Source organism: Rhinolophus ferrumequinum, chromosome 7 (assembly GCF_004115265.2).
Source record: "Rhinolophus ferrumequinum isolate MPI-CBG mRhiFer1 chromosome 7, mRhiFer1_v1.p, whole genome shotgun sequence".
NCBI lineage: Eukaryota > Metazoa > Chordata > Mammalia > Chiroptera > Rhinolophidae > Rhinolophus > Rhinolophus ferrumequinum.
In genome coordinates, this window is record NC_046290.1 from 41,654,252 (window position 1) to 41,676,976 (window position 22,725).

The 22,725-nt window shown below is 33.2% G+C and overlaps 1 protein-coding gene across 1 annotated transcript in view; it reads right to left on the reverse strand.

The window, feature by feature from the left end:
• Positions 1-22,725, reverse strand: part of ADAMTS6 (ADAM metallopeptidase with thrombospondin type 1 motif 6) — a 255,576-nt gene that overhangs the window by 63,237 nt on the left and 169,614 nt on the right. Inside the window, exons 15-18 of the mRNA XM_033109798.1 lie at positions 9,999-10,101; positions 3,942-4,075; positions 2,246-2,369; positions 1,629-1,709 (exon numbers count right to left, since the gene is read on the reverse strand). Of these exons, the coding sequence (XP_032965689.1) occupies positions 1,629-1,709; positions 2,246-2,369; positions 3,942-4,075; positions 9,999-10,101 (442 nt within the window). The remainder of the gene's footprint in view (positions 1-1,628; positions 1,710-2,245; positions 2,370-3,941; positions 4,076-9,998; positions 10,102-22,725) is intronic.

Consider the following 22,725-nt stretch of genomic DNA (forward strand, 5'->3'; position numbering starts at 1 on the left):
GGAACTGTAGAACTAAAACTGCCTTTGTTCAAGTATGACTTGACAGTCTATGTTGAAAAGTAAATCTACAAAACAACGATCAGAACTAATTGAGTATAACCAGGTGACAGGACATAAGGTCAATGACAAAGGAAATCAATTGTATTGCTATGTAATAACAATAAACAATTGACAAGTAAAATTAAAATATCAATACCATCAAAAAGCATGAAATATTTAGTGACAAAGAAAAAAATATGTGCAAGACCTATACACTGAAAAAGAAACACTGGTGAACAAATGCAAAACCTTAAATAAATATAGTTAAATCTTTTCATGTATTGGAAGATAATATTTTTTTAAGATGTCAATTCTCCTCAAATTTATTTATAGATTCCATATATTCTCTTTTTGTAGAAATTGACAAGTTGATTCTAAAATGTATATAGAAATGTACAGGACCTCGAAATGCAAATATAATTCTGAGGAAAGAAAAACAAATTTGAAGACCTAATACTTGCTATTTTCAAAATCTACTGGAAAAATCTATCAATCAATACAAAGTGGTTTTGGTTTAGCATAGACATATATATCAACGTGAATGAACAGAAACAGATCCATACATTCATGTTCAATTGATCTCTAACAAAAGTATTAAGGCATAAAATGGGAGAAATAATAGTCTTTACAACAAATGGTGTTATAGTAATTGAGTATCCACATGAAAAAAATTTGAACCTCAACCCTTATATACTTTATATATAAACTCGAAATGGAGCATATATCTAAATGTAAAAGCTAAAAGTATAATTTCTTGGGGGAAACATTGAAGATAATATTTGCAACTTTGGGGTAGGCAAAATTTCAAAGGTTGGACATGAAAGTACAAACCATAAAAAATTTAGTAAGTTAGATTTCATGAAAATTAAAAGATACCATTCAGAACAGGAAATAAACAAGCCACTGGGTGTGAGAAACTATTCCTAAAATATATATTTGAACAAAGACTGGTGTAAAATACATAAATGACTCATAACTTCATAACGTTTTTTTTAAATAGGCAAAATATTTGTTTAGACACTTCCCACAGAAAAAAAAGATATCAGCATAGGTAAAATTAAAAAGACTGACAATTTTGACAAAGATGTAGAATAACTGGGACTCTTCTACATTAGTTCTACAACCACTTTGGAAAACAGTTGAGTAATTTCTTGTAAAGTTAAACATGTAATTATCATATAACCTAGCCATTTCTCTTCTAGGCTTTTTATCCAGGGGAAATGAAAATATCATGTCCACACAAAGCTTGTCTATAAATGTTCAAAGAAGCTTTATTCATAATGGTCAAAGACTGAAAATGATCTGAATATCCATCAACAAGTGAACTGACAAATACGATATATTCACATATTGGGACCTTATTTGGCAATAAAAAGGAATGATCTTCGGATATACTCAGCAATACAGATGAATCTCAAAAACATGTCGAGTGAAAGAAAAGCCAGATGTAACAGTATATATTGTATTATCCCATTTATGTGGCATTCCAGACAAATAAAATTAAATACGCAAGTCAGACAAGAGATGAATGTTTGCCTAGGGTAAGGCTGGGAGAATTTGACTGCTAAGGCAAATAATGCGCTACTTACCAATATAGTTCTTTGACATGGCGACTTCTCGGACTTCAATATGAACAGAGCCTCTTGGTATGTGCACTACTTCCATGTAGCCTGGAACACAGAAGATAGCCAGGAATAAGTAGATTCTGCAGCCTCAGTCAGAAAATGAGTGTTTAGTAACCATTCAATAACAGCAGTTTCCTTAGTTTTCGATGCTTCCTTTGACTTTTCACTTTATAAATTATGAAATATGGGCAAATTCCCCTTTGGGTTCAAGAATACCTCTAGAATATTTTTTCTTTTTCTCTAAAATTATCTCAAGATAGCTTTAAAGCCTCAACATGTATATTATTAGATCACGTGTTTTTTTTCTTTTTCTGAATCACGATCCTCACATCAATGCTCTGTGGGAATTCCCATCTCAAAGAAACATGGCTAAACGAAGTCAAGTACTAGAAAGGGAAAAACATTTATTGGAAATATCTTACACGTAGCCACATTTAATACTTAAAGAACGGAAAGCAATTTGGGGGAAAAACAATGTCTACCTAAATAAAGAAATTTAAATAAGCGGGGAGGGGAATCAAATGTTTTGGCTATTCCAAATACACCAGAGGTGTGAGGAAGAGTTCTTTCTACACACTCACCTCCTCTGGGCAACGAATCATTGAAGAACCCTTCAATGGCATCACATGTGCTTCCATCCCCTCCACAGACTCGACATCTATCTTCCCTAGCATCGGATCCCAAAATATTATCACAACCTACATGCTGAAAACAGAGAAGAATATTCAGTGTGTCAAAAAGAGGAATTCTTACTAACCAAATAAATATAACTTATTTATTTACTTGTTTTTCCAGTAAAGGAAATCAAAACAGGAAATATTTTCCTCTTTCCACTTTTACCTTCACTCTCCAGTAAGTTCTAGCTCACATTTCTCAACATATAAGTTTCAAGAAAAAATTTCTGATTCCCCAGGAATGTATGTCTATATTTCTAACCTAAATTTCTTCTTCGTTTATAGAATTCATGCTCCAATTCTTAAAATATTATAATCAGTTAACAGTGGGCTCTTACTTTAAATTGAAAAATGCAAGAAATAAGAAAAATGGTATTTGGTCCTATGCAGGGTTTATAAAGCAAGACTCTTGACTGAGTATTATGGTTTGCCCTTTCTAAAATAAAAGCACTGGCTCATTTAGATATCAATTGTTAGCGTCAAGTGTTAGGCGTGGAATTCATGTCTAGTTAAATCTTTAAAAATGAATACCTGTATCCACTAACTGAATACAATTGCCATAAACAAAAAGGAGATAAAAGCATAAAATTTTAGAAGCTGAAATTCTACCTTTCAAATTTGCATTTAATCATAGAAATGTGGATTTTTATATATTTTGGTACTTAAATTTGTATATTTGACATTTAGCTATAAACACCAGGCATGTAATCTCTGAGCAAAACCTGTACCTAGGTCTTAATTATCAAAAAAAAAAATTTTAATACTGTCACAAAACAACTTTTCCCTCAAGCACACACCCCCCCAACACACACACACACACACACAATTATCAGATACATTTGGAAGCCAGTAGTCAGAAGGATAGAAAATTTTGTAAGAAATAATGAGACTAAGTAAAATAGACAATGTTTTTATCTCTTCCTTCTCAGTTTTAGGGATATGTGCTTCTTTTTAAAGTAAAACAAAAACAAGAAAAAAAATTGAGAACGGTGGTTTTTATAGCTTATGATGAGATTCCTACACAGATGTAGGAAAATAGCATGAATTTGCTCCTACAACTCAAACTAGTCTGGCTCCTTCTCCAGAGTAAATTCTTTAATAAGATAAAGACTAAGTCTATAATGAAAACCATTGTAAATGCTTTAAAAGGAGACAAAGTATGAGGAACATAGTTGTTTGACACTTTGAGAAAAAAATTATGCTACGAAATTTTTCAAACAATCTTCCAATGAGAACATATGGGAGCTACATGAATAAGAGCTGAATTTTCATTCCCTCTCTTTCTCTATCATCTTGTTTATAAACACAACAGAATCTGAGTAATGGAAATTAAAGTCCAAAATATTTTCATAGCTCAAGCCACCATTATAAACATAACTAAAACACCAGAATAAATCATATTTGCATGGTGCTTGAATATCAACGGGTCATTCTACATTCTACATTCACATTTAGTGAAATGTATATTGTCATCTTTATTGGAAATTGTATCTTTCTTTACTAAAACTGAGCAGGGTATTAATTAGGAGCTACTATCTGAAGAAAAAAAGAAAACCCTCAAACTCCCCCAACAAGAAGAAGTGAAATTCATAATCTGAGCAACCTTGCATTCTCCGTTGATACAGATATCCAGTGAATCTGCATTGCACTGAGTCCCATCAATCACCGCCGGGGCACGTTCAGTGTAGAAATTGTAACCTTCAGCCAAGCAGTTTAATGCACAAGGTTTTACCCCACCTGGACAAACATTGTAGAAAAGGAATAAATAGATGCAGTGATTCTCCTACGGAACAGTGATTCAACGTTACTCACAGCAAATTTGTAATTCATATAGACATCATTCCTTGACTATATACCTAGATGTGTAGGTTTCTTTCCTCTTTTGCTAAAAGCTCATGTTTATTTGCATTGCTTGTGCAACTTGATGAAGGACACACTAAGCAGTATTAAAGTTTAAAATTTTTAGGTATTTCCAATAGATATTTACAATATATTTTAGGTCAAAAGGGAGCACAGTGAAGGTACTGAATGTTGATTGAAAAAATGAAGTTAAAACTATTTTAAAAAGTCAACTAAGGAAATAAAGTTTAAACGAGGCTTGAGACAATAACCTCATATGACAAATAGGAATTCCCGCAACATATGTAACTTGTTACTGAAGCTGATACAAAAACTCTGCTACTTCAAGCAGGAATATGGTAGTTGTAAAATAAAACTAAATTTGTACCTATTTTAAACATACCATATTTCATGAACATGGCTTTAGCGTGGATATAAATTCTTATCAGATCAGCAAATCAAAGATAAAATTAGTTTTATAGCATTAAATTTGAATAATTCTTGTGAGATTAATAAATCAAAGATAAATATTACACATAGCATTAAAGTTGAATTATTAAAACACTATCTAATTTTATTTTGTGAAAAAACGCATATAATAACGAGCATTTTCATTTTGTCATTGAAATTTGTAGTTTTTAAGGTTGATGTGAAAAATAGGCATAAATAGTAACAATTTAAAACGACAAACAGAGTATATATCATGACCATAGTATATTAGAAAAGTAGCAATAAACAGTGCAGGAAAAAGCTATTTACAAACATGTAACTATTGATTAAAAATATGACTAAAGAATACTTTCTGTTGGATCTTCGTCTCATGAAGTTTAAAATACTTGGTCTTATTTTAATTATGGTGATAAAATTTCTCTTTGAAATAAAGACAACTTCTAATAAAGAAAATAAAGCAGAAAGATGAAATGCTATGCCTAGGTCTCAGTGAAGATAGAAACCAGGCTGCTGAAGGGTGAAGGCATGTGAAGTAAAAGAGAGAAACCAACTGGGTAGTAAAGACATTGATAAGTGGGAGAGAGAACATTCTACCAAAGGAGATCATTGTTACAGTTGATTGTTGTTTTACAAGAAGATTGCCCAATATTGTCAGACATCCTGGTTTTATAAGAGAAAATGAAAACCTGGATTTTTAAAACGTAAGCTCTTCTTGGCAACTCATTCAAAGTTTTCAAAAATACTGTGGAGGCTAAAACATGTACGGTAAGTAAAAACTTCATGAACTGCCAGTTTACAGCCTCTGGCCTAAGTTCATGTTTTCTTCCATTTTCTTTGTCTACAGGCTATAGAACTTCTGTATAACTTATAATGTTATTATTAGGCTTAGGTTAATCATACATTTTGCTGTACTGAGCACAGGAATAACAAGTAATAAATAGAATAATTTCTTACTGAACTGATAATCAAAATATTTATATTTTTGAAAGATTGTCATGAATAAAAGTACTCTAAATTTTCATGAACATTACTGGGATTTTTTTCATTACTATCCAATATACTTCTTTTCCCAATTTTAATCGTAATTCTTTGAAATTTAATGTAGCTTTTTATGCATCAGGCTTTAAAAAGAGAACATGAGTCTTTTGTTTACTCAATTTTAATTACATAAGGTAGTATTTGATAGGCAAGACATAAAATGCTACGGTTGTATTCCTCAGCCCACTACAGTATGTGATAATAGGAATAAATTTCCTCTTTGTTTTTACTGCTGAAAATGTTTTCAGATTCCTCTGCTACAGTGAGTTTTCAGAAGACGTACTGCTGTTATTTCAAGAAGGGATTTAAGATGATTGGCTAAATGGAAGTACACATTATCAATTAACTTCAGGTAAAGCTTATGAATTTAGGGTTAATTCACTCAGCACACAACTACCTAGATGCTAATTATTAACTCCATGAATTATTTCAGACATTTACTTCTACCATAAGACAAAACAATCCCAAATGTATAAGCATCTAATAAAAGTGATTCAAAATACACGAGACAAAACCTTTAAAAAAGAAAGCAAAACCATATAGTAGTTGAAGATTTTAACACACTTCTCTCAGTAATTCATAGAACTAGAGCAGAAATATTCAGAAAGCACATAAGATCTGAGCAACTCTATCAAGACAACTTGACCTCATGGATATCTATAGAACACTATATACAACAATTGAAGAAAACACATCCTTTTCAAATATACATAGAACATTCACCAACATGAATAATAAGCCGCATCAAAAAAACTCCATGAATTTTAAAAATTTAAATCATACTGAGTATTCTCTGACCATAACGGAATTAAATTACAAACCAGTAACAACAACAAAAAAAAACTAGAATATATCAAATATTTGTAAACAAAATAACATAGTTCTAAATATGGGTCAAAGAAGAAATCACAATGCAAATAAGAAAATATTTTGAACTGAGGGAAATAAAAACACATCAAATTTTGGAGATGCAAAAGAGTAAAAAAAACCCATAATAAAAAAGAAAATGATAAACATAAGAGCAAAAATTAATCGAAGAGAAAAAAGACAGTAATAGAGAAAGGACTAAGCCAAGGGTTGATTCTTTGAAAAGATTAATAAAATTGATAATCCTCAAGTAAGATTGATCCAGAAAAATAAAACACATATTATAAATATCAGAAATGAAAGAGCATACATCACTACAGATCCTACAGATATTAAACAAGATAATAACAGACTGTTATGATCAATTTTCTGTCAGTGAATTGGACAACATGGAAGTAACAAACTTCTTGAAGATACAAATTCAAAAACTGATTTAAAAATAAAAAAGTCTGAATATCTCTTTGTTTATTAAAGGAGTTGAATTTGTAATGAAAATTTTTTTATTAAGAAAATACCAAGCCTATATGGTTTTACTAGTGAAATGTATTATTCTAAGGAAGAAATAATACCAATCCTAGAATCAAAATAAATAAGGATTCTATTTCTGGAAGCCAGAGTAACTCTGATACCAAAACTCATCAAAGATTTGATAAAAATAAATAAAATTTAGAAACTAGTATTCCTCGTGAACATAGATGCAAGCATTTTAAATAAAATATTAGCAATTAAATCCAACACAATAACATATCATAAGATAACAAATCATCATAATCACAGGGGGTTTATCCTGGGAATAAAAGGTTGGTTTGGCATTATAAAATTTATCAAGTGATTCACCATATTAACAGAATAAAGAAGAAAATCACATACAATCAGCACATGAACAAATTGTACCGAATGGCCAAGCCAGTGCATTAAGGCAATACAATGAAATAAAAGACATAAAGATTGAAATAGACTCTATTTCCAAATAACATAACTATTTACCAGAAAATCCTAAGCAATCTACAAAAAAACAAAAAACCATAAAAAAACATGATTAGTATCAAAACATATAAATTACTCAGGAAAAGATTTAACAAAAGATAGGTAAGACCTTATACCTAAAACTACAAAACATAGCTGAGAGAAATTAAAGAAATTAAAGAAAATAAATACCATGTTCATAAAATGGAAAATTCAATATTTGAATGTATCAGTTCTCCCTCTATTGATCTATAGATTCAACATCAACCGTAAGCCCGGCATGTTTCTCTGTAGAAATTAACAACGAATTCTACCATTTATATGGAATTGCAGAGCACTTAGAATATCCAAAGTACTCTTGAAAAATACATCAGTTAGAGGAACTACCTGTGCCCAAGACTACACAGTTACAGTAATTAAGTCTGTGTGGTACTAGCATAGAGTTGACAAATAGATTGATTAAACAAAATCTAGTCCCTAAATACACTACATATACACACCATACACCCGAAATTATTTTTAGATTGTAGATCTAAATGTAAAGATAAAAAACATGGCTTTTAGAAGAAAACATAAGAAAATATCTTCTTCAGTTGAGGTAAGCAAAGATTTCTAAGGCAGGACACAGAACATAATAAACATAAAATAAAAAAAATTGAAAAACTAGAATTCCTAAAAATTAAAATCTATACTCATCTAAAATATAACTTAAAAAGTAATAGGAAAGCGACAGACTGTGAAAAATATTTGTAAAAGTTAACTGATAAATGACTACCATTAGAGAATAAAAAGATTAATAATGAATTAAAAATAGGTAAAGGATTGAAACACTTTACAAAAGAAGAAATATAAACAGTCAAGAAGTACATGAAAACATGCTCAACATAATTAATAATCAGAAATGCAAATTAAAACTACATAAACCCACCAGAAGAAGACTGAAAATATCAAATGTTGGTAAGGTTGTGGAACAAACAAAGCTCTCATATGTTGTTGGTGGGAGTGTGACATGGTACAATCACTTTGGAAAAATACCCGGCAGTTTCTTTTAAAACTAAATTCATACCTACCCTATTACTCAGCAATTCCACCCCTAAATTTTTATCCAAGAGAAATAAAAACATATGCCCACAAAAGATTTGTATGCAAATATCATAGCAGCTTATTCATAACAGCTGCAAACTACAAACACCCAGGTGTCCATCAATAGCAGAATGGAAAAACAAACTGGTTATTACAATAGAATACTGCTTAGCAATAAAAAGGAATGAGCTACTTATAAATACAATAATGTGGATGGCTCTCAAAAACATTAGGCTTAAAGAAGACTTGCACAAGAGTAAATAAGACATGATTTCATTTACATAAAGTTCTGGAATAGGCAAAACTAATCTATGGAAAGAAAAAAATCATAACGGTAGTTGCCTCTTGGAAGAACTAGGTAGAGGCAGCTCTTCATTGGGGAAGACTATGAGGTGTATGAGAATTTTGGAGGTTATGGTAATGTTCTATATCTCAGTAGGGTTTTACAGGTGTATGCATTTGACAAAACTCAGAGAACACATAGTTAAGATTTATGCATTTCATTGTACATAATGTTACCTCAAAAGAAAAAAGGTAAATAAATATTGAAACTGTGATTAATGTTACACATGCTGAAGTACTTAGAGAAAGTATATTAATGACTAAAATTTATTTTAAGTGCATCCAAAAAAACAGGATAGATTAATGAATGGATAGAGAGATGACTAGACATACAATACAAAAAAATATACTAAATTTTAATGGTAGAATTGTGGTGGTCGGTAAACAGTTGTTACTGTAAAATTCTTTTAATATTGTTCTATGTTGAAAAATTTTCAAAGATGTTCATAAAATAAACAACAAAAAGAATTAAACATACATTCAATTTTCCCAAGAGAAAATTTTAAATTTAGTTTGTATTTTGAAAGTAGAAGAAAACTTCTTGTGCTTACTGAACAATTAGTGTTCGGTATGTGCCCAAATTAAAGAGCAAAAATGTTTTCCAACAATAAACAAGGATAATAAAAATCTATGAAAAGATCTTTGGCCTTTCCCCAAGAAAGGATAGATTCCTTTGGCCTCTTTTGAGTTGATTTATATTGTTATAATTTGTTTTTAGGGTGATAATTCCAAATATTCAGTGATTATAATGTAATGTCCGTATACCCTGAGTTTCAAAAACTCAAAAATATCATTTAGTTTTATATCCTTTCTAGGACCTTTGTACATGGTTAAATAGAAATAGGTTTTTAAAACTGATTTTTGTTTTGTACTAACATATAAACTTTATTACAGGGAAACTAAAACATGAGACCTTTATAGAATCGTAAGCACTTTCCTGCTTTCATTAGCAAGCACTAATTTTTACTAGTACATGTATGAATGTATGTGTGTGTGTGTTTGTATGTATTTATATATTCTTTTATGTTTGCAAAGCTCTCAAGCATGATGAATGCTCTGCCAGGTTATACATTACCTCCAGTATAGGGTTTCCAGTTATAATACTTTCCACGGAAAGGCATATTGTCAAAGTCTGCACACTGTTTCTCTCGAAAATCTCGGGCCCCCAAAGGACATGGCTAAAATAAAATAAAATCATAAATGGTACGATTGTTGAAAAATTCCAAAACCAAGGGACAATGTCCCTAAAATTAAAATTGCCTGAACTCCACCACATTAGCTCACTGCCTTACTCTCTGGCCATAATTCTGGCATTTGCTTTACTGTTTTACAACCAGTATTCAGACTGAAGTGTCTGAATTGTAATCTTAGCCACAGAAGAAATAACTGAAGTCATTTAAACAAAGTTAAGTGTTAGACAGTTTCCATATAAGTTTATACTCAGATGTATGTCATAGCCCACTTTGCAATCAATCCATCAGGTATCTCCTTATAAATGCACATAAAAACTAGGTGAAGAAACTAAAACACAGAATCTTTTTTCGGAGCAGTATTTGAGGTCCAGTTGCCACAGCTACTCCCAACTCTTTATTTTAAGGAATCAAGAGGCAGGTTTGTAACATGACATTCAGCACTATTAATTGTGGTTTGGATCACTACTACTATAGCTGTTTACTGTCTAGCCCTGACAAAAACCATATTTTAAGACATGGAATGAACTGGGCAAAACGCTAGGCCTCAAGTTTAAACACCTTCAAATTCATGGACTTTGGACTTATAAGATTTACATTTAATCTCTGACATCACAGAAAATAATACACTAATTTGGTTTAAAGCATGTACATGTGTTGGATGGAGGAGAGAGAAGGATGTTGAGAGGGTGAAGAGAGAATTATTTGTTTTCAAAAATTTGGAATGCTTCTTCTACCTGAATTTTTTTGAGATGGAAATCTTGCCAATGTAGCTAGGTCTAGCTTCCAAATACCACAGGGCTATCCTAAATTCAATATTTAAGTTCATAAAGAATTAAAAGTATAACATCTCTGAGTGTTTGAGCAATATGACCTAATTTGACTTATCTTTTGGAGTTCTGCAGCTTGTAGCACCTAAAACACAAAGCTACTACTTTTGAAACAGTGATTGAGAAAAATCCCCCTTAAATATGGAAGAACAGAGGAAATCATCAGATAAAAGTTTTAATTGTGAATAAATGAGGAGTATGTTACACTCTCAGAGATAATTTTGAGGTTGTTTTACAACCTTCCCTTAGATCTCTACATTTACTTTATACTCGTAGTTTTCTGAGATCAGTAAACGGTCCCTTGAAGCACGAACAAAAATAATAGACCACAATGTACACTATTTGCATGGTCATCATTACTTCCTATACACTGTGGTTCAAATTTCTACCATATCAAGTCCAAAGCCTCAGATTCTGAAACTAGTGGCAGCAGGTGTACATTCTGTTATGAGCCCTGCGTTTTAAATATTTTTCTGCACATTAAAATATGACACTACAATGCCAAATCTAATGATTCTGCTTGTCAAATTACCCTTCTTGCTTTTTTTAAAAAATGCAAAATAACTACTAGCCATAGGCTACATAGTATATCATGCGGAAATACAGCCTTCCAGATTCCAGAGTCTTTTGTTTCATGGTGTGCTAAGGCTTTTTTAAGACTTCAGCAGAGTTAAAAAGAAACTGTGGGAGTGACTGATGTACATAGCTGCGAAAGGAATGTCCCAGGAAACCATAAAGGCAAAGGCCCTTAGGCAGGAGTGTGTTAGCATGTCCACGGAGCAGCATGGAAGATGGAAAGACCTAATAGAATTGTAGACCTGGGAACCTGACCCCACGCCTTTCTGTTTCTAGAATATACCAAGCTAGTGTTCTAGTCTTTCTGTTCTCCTGATTTCAATGTTTTGTTCAGTGAATGCTCTGAATTTGTGTTGATTAGAAAGAAGCTCAGCAGGAGCTGTAAATGCCGGTTCCAAAGAATGAGAGTGATCAAAGAAAAGAGCAATTTCTTAAAACAAAATTACATAAAATGTATTTTTGTTTTTGTTTAAAAATAGTAAAGAGTTTAAGGAGTAATGCTTTTTAAATTACTCAGGGATCATAAATGCTGACACTATGCAGAAATCCTAACAGAAAACAGTGGGCATTACAAAATTTTTTTGTAAAACTTGACAGGTTATGAGCTTCCTAGTGTTAACACTAATCAAGCATCCTCTCCTTTTAAAAAGTGACCAGCAGGGTCCCAAATAAATCCAGAAAGCAAAGCTGCAGGTCTCAGCATCTTTTGATCTGAGTATTTTCAAAGAAATAAAAAATTAATATTATCATTTTTATCACCTTTTTTTTTTCAGGGATCTGTGTTGTTAGCAGATTCTATAGACTATCTCGTGCTTCCAATTTTACTGATGGTTTAAAAACATCTCCTTTTGGCTAAACTTAAAACTTTTTATGGGTAGGTAAATCTAAAACACAATAATTCATTGGGCATGAATGTTGCTATAGAAAGAAATCTCAGCTTCTCGGACAAACTTTCCAGTGGCATTTCTATTACTAGGATTCTAATCCTGGTTTTGTCCCAAAGAATAGGGTGACCTTGTCCTGGAACCCCTCTGTGTCTTTTTTCTTTCATTTACAAAATACACCCCCCAAATGCCCTAACCTTTAAGAGAAATACATCCCCAAATGTTCTGCAAATGAGGAAAATACTGTACTATGTCTTATGGATAACAAAGAGTGAGGAGTTGCCGAGAATGAAAACTCTTTTCCTTCTCTTCCTCTCCTCTCCTCTTCTGAAAGAAGATGAGCAAGGGGAAGATACTAGGATTCTTATGCCTCAGGGAAAACTGTAAAATGAGCAAAATTGGCATTTTGTTCTACATCCTTTCTTTGTCTCTTTTCCACCATGTGCTCCTTTCTACTTTTTTGTTTTCACACCAAATGCACTATTACTTCTAGACTATTACACTAGACTAACCTTCTACAATCCCCAAACTTATTTTCTTCCTCTCCAGGATAGCAACATATTATTAGCCAGTTATGCCCCATTAGTTGAAGAATAAGTGGAGTCTGAATCCAACCCCTAGCAAGTTATGCATTTGACATGGGACATATTTCTGTTTGTTCACCCAGAAAGGCATCTTTTTCTAAATTACACAAAAATTGCCACATGGGCTAACAAAGGCCTTGCTTCCACACTCTCTCTTACAAGTTGCAAACAAAATTTCTGATTTCCCAGTTATCAGGTACTGTGATTATCTTATTAAAGTAATTCATAAGGACACTTCTAAGGATAAATTTTGTATTCCGTGAAAGTACTGAGTCATTGTAACCCCAGTTTTGATTCAACCTCTTTATCTTTTCTCTCCCACATAGCTTCTGATTTGTTTTTGGGAGTTTCACTGTACATTTATTTCTTTTTTAGAAAGAAAAAAGAAAACAAAAGCCCGATAAACCTACATTGTCCAGACAAGCTTGATTCTAGCTGACATATTTGGTAATGATAATCTTCTATGCAAGTTTTCAAAATTAGTTTCTAATATGCCAGGTATAGTCTGAATTTAATTAAAACGCCATCTATCCATAGCATGACCCTTTCTCCTAAGCCTATAAAAAGGTTAAGAAACAAAAATTTATTTTGTAAGTTTTTAAACATCCCTTTAAAGAACAAAATAAGCAAGCTCTATTCTGTATTTAAAAGCTAGTCCTTATTTCTCCAAACATGATGCATATCATAAAATTCATACCAACCTAAAGATAAGTAATGACACTGCTCCTGTTATTTTTTGCTATATATGTATTATATTATATTATATATAATAGTAATAAGAATAAAGTGGTTGATACATATTTGTTTCTAATTGTAACTTGAGATACGATTATAACGCTGTTAGTTAATGGATCTATTCTGTTCCTTGCTGTCACTTCACACCTCCCCCTGGGGGCAAAGGGTATAGTTTCAGAATGTCCGCAGCTATTTGGTTCTGAGGCAGGGTAAGGTTAGACTGGAAGTAGGACAATGACAAAGGTGACCAAACTCTTTCAGAGAAGCTCACCTTGCCACACCTACCTTCTAAGAGCTGTATCTGTTACAAGAGCACTAGGTCAGTACTCACAAATGCTATACCTTACTGAATCCCTTCCATAGTACTAGCCTGTTGCTGAGCTTTAGTTCCTCATTTTAAAAATACTTGTCCTTCCTCTCTATAACAGTGATTTGAAGATATAATGAGCTCATGCATGAAAGTACTTTTTAATCTATAAAACAAAAATGTATATAATAATATAAACTCAATACAGCTACAGTGCATTGAGTACATATTAAGTACTAGGAGCAGCACCAGATTTTTTACATGTCACCTCTTTGTAATTCTCAAACAACCCTGCAAGTCTGATATAATCATACTAGATTTACGTATGAGTTCCCTGAAGTTTAGTGAGATTAGGTGTCTTGCCAAGGTCAAATAGCAACAAGTGTTACGTTCAGGATTTAAACTTAAACCAATCTAAACCCAAAGTCCATACTTTATTCACTATAATTCTACCTCTAACTGCAGGCTGTACTTTTCCTGTGCATCACAGCCAAAACAATCACACTGTTTAATGACCTCAAGCAATGACTAAAGGAGAAGATAATTGCAGAATAGCAGGTAACTCTGGCAAAGCTGATTGAGAAAATACCCTGTTAATATACAATCTATGTTTAAATTTTAGAACAGACCACCAATGACCTGGAAAACACCTTTTTACTCCATAATTTTTTTATAGTTTTGATGCATAAAGTAAAGGAGGAAAATGAGATACTTAAGATGCAAGAATAATATTACTTTCCATCTCAGCCAAAGTGGAGCTTAGGTTTTCCACCAGAAGTATTATCCTAGTCACATTATCAAGCAGATACACAAATCACAAATAATATGGAACAGAAAAAACACAAGGATTTTCTCAGTTTTGGAAAACAGCTAAGCACATCAGAAAATTCCTTTTTAAAATGTAGGTAAGTCCTTTTCATAGTAACTAATATTTCTTCTGTAGGCTTTGATGTAAAATTTGGTTTATAAACTTAGGTATAGCCATATTTTTACTTTTTACAGAAATCAAGTTATCAAGTAAGGTATTCATTCACAACACCTATAAATTCTGCTATTTAAAACAGTTATACTATGTCCACAAAGGCTTACCTTTAGAACATTTTGCATGATTCTTTTAAGTCATTGGAATGAAAACTTGCTCAGGAAAGCAGAAATGCCTGATTAATAGTCAATATTCTCTTAGGCCAGTAAAAAGGAGATTCCATACACATAAGAATCAAAATCATATTTTTGAGCAGCTCTTGAGAACTTTTCAGCCGACTGGGTACAGATCTGGGGGCTTTACTTCTCATAATGGCATTATCAGATCGGCATTTGAGACCCTACATATGCACATTTATAAAAATTGTCAGGACCTTATCAGTCCCTTATCTCTGTGTCCAAAGAGGGGAACCATGTCCTCACCTAATGAACTCATAGTATTATTACTTGCATAAAACTTTGCTCTCCAAACCATAGTTCCACAAGGCCATCTCTATGAGATGGCCTTATGATACCAAATATTCTTTGTAGTTCTTGGTTTAATGGTAAGACCAAACTTCATCCAATTCTCCTAAGTGTCTTTAATAAATGCTCCTGGTTTCTCAGTAGTATTAAGATGAAAAGCATAGTCATTTGTTCCTGCCACAGCTATTGTCTTTATCTGCTCTTCTGTCCTGGAGACCATCATGTGGATGTCAAAGAAAGAGTCCTCGTGTAGATGCTTTCAAAGGCTTTTGAGTATGACCAATGCTGAGGCCCATCCAAGACATCCTGTTGCAGACAATCAAGCCTCAGAGTCTCGTGTGTAAATACCTTGGGCCTCTAGACCGGTTGTGTTGTTATTGAGAGTGGTCAGGCCAATTTTACAACTAGAGACCCTTTTCGAATCTATTTTAAAATCTTTAAAGACTGAGATGTTTTTTTCTTTGTAAGTTGCCTTTCTATCTCTATGGACCTCTTTGAAACTGGGGTAAGTGGGACAGGAAGTTATGGGAACACTGTCGCCATTCCGCTGGAAAGCTCTTTTTTTCATACCACTCCTATACCTCTCAAATATCTGTGGTGGGAATGAAATCAGGGAGAAAGTGTGACTATCTTATTTTTTGTGCTAGTCACTTTTGTTTGGCCTACATTGGTTCTAGGTTCTAACCTAGAACTAATTTCCCCTCTAACCTAAGCAAAAGGAGTGCTATCCACCATGTATGTTTCAATCTGATTTACCACCGTGTAGGATCCACACAAGAGGAGTGAACAAAATTTCAAAATAGTAGAGTGTTCCTTTGTGATTATATCTCCTATTGTCACAGCTACCAGGCATTATGAATCTTAGAAGTGATAGTGTTTGCCTCTTTACTCAGGTTACTAGAAAATTCAGAGCAAAACTTGTAACTCACCTTTAGTAGGTGGAAGGAATTTGTGGTACATACTGTGTTTCCCAGAAAAAAAGACCTAGCCGGATCATCCGCTCTAATGCATTTTTTGGAGCAAAAATTAACATAAGACCCGGTCTTATTTTAATATAAAACTGGGTATAATATAATATAATATAGCATAATATAATATAATATACTACTGAGTCTTATTTTAAGATACGACCGAGTCTTATATTAACATAACACTGGGTATAATATAATATATAATATAATACCGGGTCTTATATTAATTTTTCCAAAAGACACATTAGAGCTGATGGTCCGGCTAGGTCTTATTTTTGGGGAAACACGGTATTTAAGGTATTGACCCCTGCTTTCTATTATTTTCCTTTCTCTGTGATTTTCTAATTTATTCTGTTTTTCAGTTGTGATTTTAATGAAGCTAACTCAACTCTTATCAGAGAGTTACTATAATGATAATTATTATTATGCATAAAAACATGAGAACTAAACAGTAATCTATAGTACCATCTGGTCAACCATAGAAACAAGAGGGTCAGGAAACTGATAGGCTATGTGTAAAGATCTTAAAAAGAATGTAAGTAAGATTGATCAAATACATGAGGGCACAAATTAGAAAGCACAGAGCAAAGATTCATGCCACTAAATAAAGAGCCCTACTCCTCCTGCGGTTTTACGTCCTGACATGATCTCATCCTGGGCACTAATTTGAAAATTCTTCCAGTGTCATTGAAATTTATCTTTTATATTACCCCTATTTAAGTCTTAAGAAAAGCTCTTAGATCACAAATGACCAAGCTAAAAATGCGTATGAATTGTTTTCTAGTTCTTGACTTTCAAATTGATTCTAACTAATTGGAAAGTTTTCTCCCAGATTTTATTTACAGAGTCACTAAATATGATGAGTATTAAATTGTGTAAAACATGTGCTAAGGCAGGAGGCTGATCTGATAAAAGACAAGTATACTCTTTTGAATCCCTTAAAGTAGGATAGCTCAGAACAGACACCAGTTCATTATAAAATAAAAGAACATTTAAAGCATTGTAACTTTAGGAAAAAAAGTCCCAAGGTTAACCTAAAGGATACAAACAAATAACCCTATATTGCTCCTATAGCAACATCCATTCCATGCTAAGTGGAAAATACTAAAGTCTTGCTTGCATTACTCATTCTTTTTTTTTTTTTTTTTGCATTACTGATTCTTAACTCCAGTCAATTCACCCTTCATGATTTATTATAAAATTCTCTATTCTATAATGTAGCTTATATAATAGAAACTTTTAGAATAGATTTTTAAAATACAGGAGTTTCTGCTTTAATGTGATATATATATATATATATACATTCCTGAAAAACCTCTTTCTGCAAAATTGCACACTAAAAATTATAGGCATATGGGGAAAACAGCATTAGATGCAGGCAATTCAAAGACAGAACACTAACAAAAACAGTAACAATTGTAAGAAAACAGTAGCACAATTTCAAAAACACGTGGCACATTCTTAACAAAGATATAACTGGAGTAAACATAGGATTTAAATCTTTTAAAAAAAAGGTGAAAAAAGTTAAAGGAAGTTAAAGGAAGGGTTGAGGTCTGGGTTGTAAGAACAAGAGGCCAATGTACAAAGAACAGGCAGAAATACACAATAGAGGCTTCTACAACAGAGCAAAAAAGAATTTGGGACGAATGGTCTTCATGTACAGTACAATTTTTCCGTTATTTAGCTGTATCGATGTAGTTTGACTTCAGCAGCTGTATTGCTTAGTGGCACAAAACAACTCAATCACTTATGAGTCAATTTGTATTATAGAAACAAGGTTGTAACAGAACAGAGTATAGCAAAACTTTAAAATATCATAGCTTTTCTAGATTTATATTGAAAAATGGAAATTAAAAATATCGTAGCAACCCAAGTCACTACTGAGAACTCTCAGTATAGAAAGAAAATATAGTTAAAATAATAACTCTAATATGCTCAAGTGCTCAGTAAATTAGCAGTAGCTATTACCGCTACAATTACTACTGTTGCTGCTACTTCTGCCAGTGCAGTAGTCCCCCTTTTCCACCGATTCAGTTACCCGAGGTCAACTGCAATCTGAACATATTAAATGGAAAATTCCAGAAATAATTCATAAGTTTTAAATTATGTTTAAATTCCATTTAAATTTAAGTTTAAATTCCGTTCTGAGTAGCATGATAAAATCTTTTATCACCCCTCTCCATCCTGCCCACGACATGAATCATCCCTTTGTCCAGCGTATCATCTCACATCATCACAAGGAGGGTGAATACAGTACAACAGGATATTTTGAGAGAGAGAGAGAGAAAGAGAGAGAGAGAGAGAGAGAGAACACATTTACATAACTTTTATTACAGTGTATTGTTATAATTGTTCTATTTTATTATTACTTATTGTTGTTAATCTCTTACTGTGCCTAATTTATAAATTAAATTTATTATAGGTATGCATGTATAGAAAAAAACAATATTTGTAGGGTTTGGTACTATCCGTGGTTTCAGACATCTGCTGGAGGTCTTGGAATGTATCCCATTCAAACATCGGGAGGACTACTGTAAAGATGGAACTTAAAAGGGCTCTGATGCAGACATCTGTAGCATATCCAATATCTATCACTCCCTGCTTTCTTGCTAACTAAATTCCGATCTTTACTCAGGTATCTACCTCTCAGGGAAGGTTACCTTAACCTATTTTAGAAGCATATCTGGATTAGTCTAAACCAATTATAGTAATTCCATTCCTTTTGCCAGTGACTGGTTTAAGGGCATGTGTCCTCCTGGCCAATAAAACGTGAAGGAAGTTAGCTAAGGGACCAGGGGAGTAGTTTTGGGGAAAACTTTATACAGTACTTAAGAAAGAGATACTAGAGCAGTTTATCTCTTCTTTTCCTCTAAATACTAGTAGGGCAAAAATACCTTAGGTGCTCTGATGTTCCCCTTTTATTTTTGAATTCCCCTGTCTCAAACAATTTAACCTTTTGGCATTTCCCTCACTATCTTGTCAGCTCCCTGTTGATTTTAAAATGATAAAAGAAAACAAATCTTATTTAGCAATTTTTTTTAAAATTTCAGGCAGAATAACCTAATCTGTCATTACCAAAAATGGAAGTGTCTTCTTACATTTGTTTCTAAAATGAACTAAGATTGATTTATTTTGATAACTTTTATATATAATATTTACAATCTTCTTTATAACAATTATTTTTCTACTGCATAGCTAGACGGTCCAGCTCTGTGCTATCCAATACAGTTGCCACTAGCCACATGTGGCTATTCGAATTTAAATGAATTAAACTTAAAAATTATGTTCTTTAATTGTACTAGCCACATTTCAAGTGCTCAATAGCTAATTTGACTTGTGGCTACCAAGCTGGACAGTGCACATATAAAATATTTGAAGAAATATTGAAGAAAGTTCTCTTGGACAGCGCCAGGCTAGATTATGTGTTTTGAAAGTTGAAACTTTCACATGTCAGATTACATTTTAAAAGGCCCCAGCTTACACAACTTATGCTCAGACAATTTTATTAACTTGGATAACATGAAAATAAATTTCAGTGAGGTAAATGAATTGCCTCAAATTCTGAACTAGTAAAGTCAAGATTAATGGGAAAAAAGTTAATTATTTGTATATTCATGATATAGTCATGTTAATTGTATCGCCTTATCATTTGATAAAAGCTGAAACAGAAAAAGATAATAATAGAAAAGTCAAAATGCCAACAGCAAGCTCTATAATTTGAGCATCTAAAAAATAGTTGATGGGTAAAATGCAACAATCCTGAGATGTCTGGCATGTTTTTTTCTTTTTCTGTTACCTATCAAACATTACTCATATTATATACTACCTATGTTATCAGCGCCAAAGTGCGTGCCTACCCAAACAATTATGTAACAATGGAAACTGAGAGGTAGGTGTGGCGTTCTCACTCCTATCTAACATATAGTCTGACATATAGTAAGTATTCAATTCTACCCTTGTCTAAAACTTCTCTTTTTCTGAGATTCATGTTATTCAGCCAAATCATTACCTGGCTTCACCATTACTCCCTACCAATCTCACGATGATCTTTCCCCCTCATTTATTAAAGAGTTTGATACCTGGTTCATAGTTCCACCATGTGCTCCAAGTTCTAATATCACCGCGTGACTTCAACATCCACGTGGAAGACTCCCCAAACCACCCAGCCTTGGCCTTCCTTGAACTCCTTTACCTCCACTCAAGGTTAGCTATGTACTACCATGAATATACTCCAGATCTGTCATCGAGGACACTCTCACTTCTCACATTTAAAATTCAAACACACTCCATTCTCTGATCCCCTCACCTACTACCTCCTTCACTCTGCTTTTCCTACAATACTGGCTCTTTGATTTTTATGGATTTTTAAAATTTAGGTCCTTAACTTTCTCCCGTTAGCCCTCTTTAGACTCCACTGTCATTCCTAATATAGAACACATGGCTCAACACTTCAGTTGTTTTCACCAGCATCCTTACATTCTTCTTGACTTGATTGTTGTTCTGTTGTAAGGTTGCCTTCCTCCAATCCATTCTCATATAAAGCATAAACCTGGGGCTAAATGTTTCAATGGTTTCTTCATGCCTCAAGATAAAGATCTTTAACCTCCACACCTTGCACTTAATTTTCCTTCTGCCTAAAATGCTCATTGTCACTTTCTTCTTTTCTGTTCAGCTCGTATTTGCCCCACAGATCTTTAGCTTCCTATGAAAAGTAATCCCTAAATCCCTAATTAGGCAATGTGCCAATTCTATATGCTTTTATAGCATCGCATACTTGTTCTATCATATCATATCACTTCTCACTCTGTATTGTAATTTTCTGCATGTAAGTGATTTCCCAGGAAATTATAAGATCCTTGAGGGCAGAAATTGTTTTTTTCACTCTAGCACAGTCTGATATTCACAAGGCACTCACTTATTTGTTGAATGAATGCAAAAATAATGCTAGTAACTTGAAATAATCATTGTAACTGAGGCTATATTTCATTATTTCAAGATGCAAATTTAACAGAATTAAATGTGATAAATAAGCTAGAGAGTGTGTTAGAAGGTGGTGTGGGGAGAAATAAGAGCAGGGTATGGAAGATTAGGATTCCCAGGCTTGTAGGGAGCAGGGAGAGTTGCAATTTTAAACATAGTATTCAGGCTAGGCCTCACTGCGCAGGTGACAGTTGAGTAAAGGTGAGGTAAGAGAGTTAGCATGTAGATATTTTGAGGGACTGTATACAAGGCAAAGGGAAAAGACAATGTAAAAGCTCTAAGTTGGGAACACATCCACCATGCACAAGGAAGGAGGCCCTTATGGCTGTAGCAGAGAGAATGAGGAAGAAATAGTAAGAGATTAATTCAGAGAAGTAATGGAAGGCCAGTGTGTGTAGGCCTTGCAGGCTTTTGCAAGGACTTCGGATTTAAGTAAAAATGGGGATGTATTGAAGGGTTTTGAGAAAAGGATATAATCTGATTCACTCTGCCTCCTTTATTAAGGATGTAGGGAACAAGAGTAGCATGTGGAAATCTAAAAAAGCCATATAGAGTAATCCAGTGAAAAAGTGGTAGCAGTGGAGGCGGTGAGAAGTAGTCAGATCTCTGATACATAAAGCTAATGGGATTTTCTGAGGAATGGATTTAGGCTGTGAGACAGAGAAGGGAATTGAAAATAACTTGAGGGTTTGGGGCTTGTGCCAGACAGAGTTAACATCTGGGATGGGAAAAACTGCTGGGAGACCAGGTTTGTAGAAATGTTTTGGAGATAACATTTGGGCATGTTAAATATTAAATGTCTATTAAAAGTTCAATCAATAATAAGATATGAGTCTAAAATCCATAGAAGTCTTAGCTGAAAATATAAATTTGTGGCTCAAATGAGATATGAATGATATCAAAAGCAATGAAAATTGATGATATCATTAAGGAAATGAGTATTAGTAGGGCAGAGAAAAAGGCCAAGGACTAAGTCCTGGGTACTCTAACATTCAGACAGCAGAGAAAAGAGTAGGAATGAGCAAAGGCAAATGAGAAAGAATAGTAGTACAATAAAAGGACAACCAAGAAGTTGTACTGTCATGGAAGTCTAGTGAAGATGAAGTTACACAAACACTCAGAATTGACTATTGGACTTAGCAATATGGAAGTCACCTATGATGTGACAAATCATTTTCAGTAGAATGATGGAGGTGAAAACTTGACAGGATTGATTTTAAGAAAAAAATGAGTAGAGGAATTAGATATAGTAAGTACAGATATCTCGTTTGAGAAATTTTGTTTCAAGGGGAGAAAAAG